The following is a 3,115-nucleotide window of genomic DNA, read 5'->3' as shown; positions in this document are numbered from 1 at the left end:
ATTGATTAAAAAAATATGGATGTATAATTAATTAGAAAATTTTAATAAATTATTTTTAAACTTTAATAATGTTTTGCATTAAATTTTATATTTGACATAATAAGATAGACAATTAATTTTAATTAATTGTGGTAATTTATTAGTAACTTTTGAATACATAAATCCTATTGATGTAGTCTCCAAGGTAGTAAACCTAGCAGTTAAAGTTACTTTCAAAATTTTCATTTTTGTCTGGTCAAACCCAAAACCCACTACACAAAGAAAGAGGCAAGAAAAGACAACACAGACAAAAAAGACCACAAACTCAAATAAAATATTTCACACAAAAACACCATCACATTGGGATTTTAATATTTTCCCATTATATTATCATCAAAAACTTTGTCCCTGAATTCTTGCGAGAAACAGTGAAAAAACTCATGAAACTTTAAGACTTTTCATCTTTCACACCTTCAATCATTTTATGGATCCCAAAAACTCAAAACAACAACTTACAAACACCAACAACAACATGGGAGATGATAACAACAAACAACAATCTTCCGAATCAAAGAATACCCAGATTGTGTCATCTGAAACAAAACAAGACGAAACAAAGAAACAGCTAGCACCAAAAAGAACATCAAACAAAGACAGACACACAAAGGTTGAAGGAAGAGGAAGAAGAATAAGGATGCCAGCTCTATGCGCTGCAAGAATCTTTCAATTAACGAAAGAGTTAGGTCATAAGTCAGATGGTGAAACAATTCAATGGCTTCTTCAGCAATCTGAACCGTCCATCATAGCTGCAACAGGAACAGGGACAATACCTGCTTCAGCTTTGGCTTCATCTGGCAACACTTTGACATCACAAGGTTCATCTTTGTCTTCTGGTTTACAGTTGCATCAGAAAATTGATGAAAGAACCAGCTGGGCCACCCATCAGGCCCATCAGGTTAGTTCATCAAGTTTATGGCCCCATGGATTTGGATTTCATCAATCTTCATCTGGTTTAGCAACTGCTACCGCTAGTGAAAATAGTTCAAGTTATTTTCAGAAAATTGGGTTTTCTGGATTTGATATGCCAGGGGCTAATTTGGGTGGGATGAGTTTTACATCAATTTTGGGTGGGAATCAACAGATGCCACCTGGTTTGGAATTAGGTTTGTCACAAGATGGACATATTGGTGTGTTGAATAACCAGGCTTTGAGTCAGATTTATCAGCAGTTTGGTCAAAATCATCAAACTAGGGTGCATCAGCAAAATCAGAACCAGAATCAGAATATTACTAAGGATGATTCTCAAAGTTCAGAACAGTAGAGAGATTTTTCATGGTTTGTGCAGAGTTTGAGGTTTATATAAAAAAATGTTTTTTTTGTTGTTGTTATTATTATTGTATATTTGGTAGAGTTTGAGGAAACAGAGAAACTCAATAGAAAATGGATTTGGTTTGCTTTGGTTTGCTCCACTGTACTCAAGTCTACAGATATAAGGTGATGCTTTTTTACTAGTTTTGTGTGATTTTCTTTCTGAAAAATTTATTGTGTTGGATAGTGTTTAATGATGTTAGTTACTTGTTGCAGGTGGAATGGGATGGCCAGAGAGATAGGTTTGTGGATTTGGTTTGGCCAGAGGTGTGTTGTTGATTATTTTTGTTGTTGTTATGTATAAATTAGAATGGAGTGATGATGAGTTTGTTTGTGAAAAATGATGATATAGTTTCATATTCATATATTTGTCAAAGTTCTTATTTGATCTGTTTGGGATTATTTAGTACTTTTTATCTTTTGCAACTTTCCTTCAAAATTCAATGATTTGATCAGACGTGTTGGTGTTAGTGTCATGTCGATGTGTCCATGTCTTGGGGTGGTAAAACGGATTCAATCTGACAAACATATTCGTTTGCCTGTACTTTTTCGTGGGGAGGGGCAAGATTTTAGGCTTGCACCTCCAATATGCTCCAATATGCATGTGTTCCCCCAATTTTTTTTTGCGGGCGCAAGTATTTATAGGATTTTTTTACAATTTTAAGACTTTATGGGTGCAAGGTCCGCAATCCCGCCTCACTTTTCCTGCGCGCGTTGGACTAAGATTTTATGCCCTCATTTTCAATTATGTTACTTTGTCCCGTCTCATTTTGGCATAAACGGAACAGATATGCCCGTCGAGCATCTCTATCTATTTTTCTGTGTCATATCCGGTATCCATGTATATCTCTTTAATATTTTGAATTACATATGAGTGGCAAGCAGTTGAGCTAGCATAGGACTATGAACATTAGACATCAATATTAGAAATACTAAATAGGGTCCAGTATCAAGAGTTTATATTCATTAATTGTTATTGATAATGTAACCCTCTTTTCTTCACTCTTGCATCAATGCTTTGACTCCTTATCTTGGTTTAAAGTATTGCAAACTTAAAACAAATTCAAGGAGTAAAAGGACAATTACTTAAATAATAATTTTCAATTCCCCATGTTTTTCATAAAAAATACAGAGAATATTGTGGCTCCAGAAAACACTGACAAGCTGCCAAAATGTGTGTGTTGTTTTTATGACATTTGCATGGTAGTTTTGATGAGCTCAGTTTTTTGACATTGAATGCAAGTGGAAGTTTGAGCTCACAATATTTAAACAAGCAAATGACATTGAAGGTGCTCATTTTCTGACTGCTAGTGCTTCAATGATCTTAATTTAGACATTTTCTTTGGATTATAATTTAATTTTTATTTCTTCAAAATGGTGGTTTATGTTATTTTTTTGTTTGCGTTGTTAAACTTTTTAACAAGTTCAGTTTTGTTGAATCAACATATCAACAGGGGATTTATGCATGCCATTAAGGTTAAGGGTTGGGGTGTACTAATTCAATTTGGATCCGTTTTAAGTGTTTTTTTATAATTAATATTAAATCAAATTAATCAATTTGATTTATTTTGATTGATCGGTTTGAGATTTATTTTTGAAGAGTATGGAAAAATTTGTTTGAAAATATTATAGCATAAAATAGTATGAATTTTCTTTTATAAAAAATATAGCATAAAGTATCGAGTTGCCTGTCACCACCAACAAATATAAGTACAATGACACACCTTCTTCTTCTTCTGATCATGTTAATATATGAGGGTTGCCAAAA

The 3,115-nt window shown here is 33.3% G+C and overlaps 1 protein-coding gene across 1 annotated transcript; it reads left to right on the top strand.

The window, feature by feature from the left end:
* The first annotated feature begins 260 nt into the window (after positions 1-260).
* Positions 261-1,737, top strand: LOC127128219 (transcription factor TCP20). Its single transcript, XM_051057443.1, has 2 exons — positions 261-1,473; positions 1,564-1,737. Exon 1 carries the CDS (start codon positions 464-466, stop codon positions 1,298-1,300), a length of 837 nt encoding a protein of 278 aa, XP_050913400.1. The 5' UTR covers positions 261-463; the 3' UTR covers positions 1,301-1,473; positions 1,564-1,737.
* The last annotated feature ends 1,378 nt before the right edge of the window (positions 1,738-3,115 follow it).

This window comes from Lathyrus oleraceus, chromosome 3, assembly GCF_024323335.1.
Source record: "Lathyrus oleraceus cultivar Zhongwan6 chromosome 3, CAAS_Psat_ZW6_1.0, whole genome shotgun sequence".
Lineage (NCBI taxonomy): Eukaryota > Viridiplantae > Streptophyta > Magnoliopsida > Fabales > Fabaceae > Lathyrus > Lathyrus oleraceus.
This window is presented reverse-complemented; position numbering and strand designations above follow the sequence as displayed.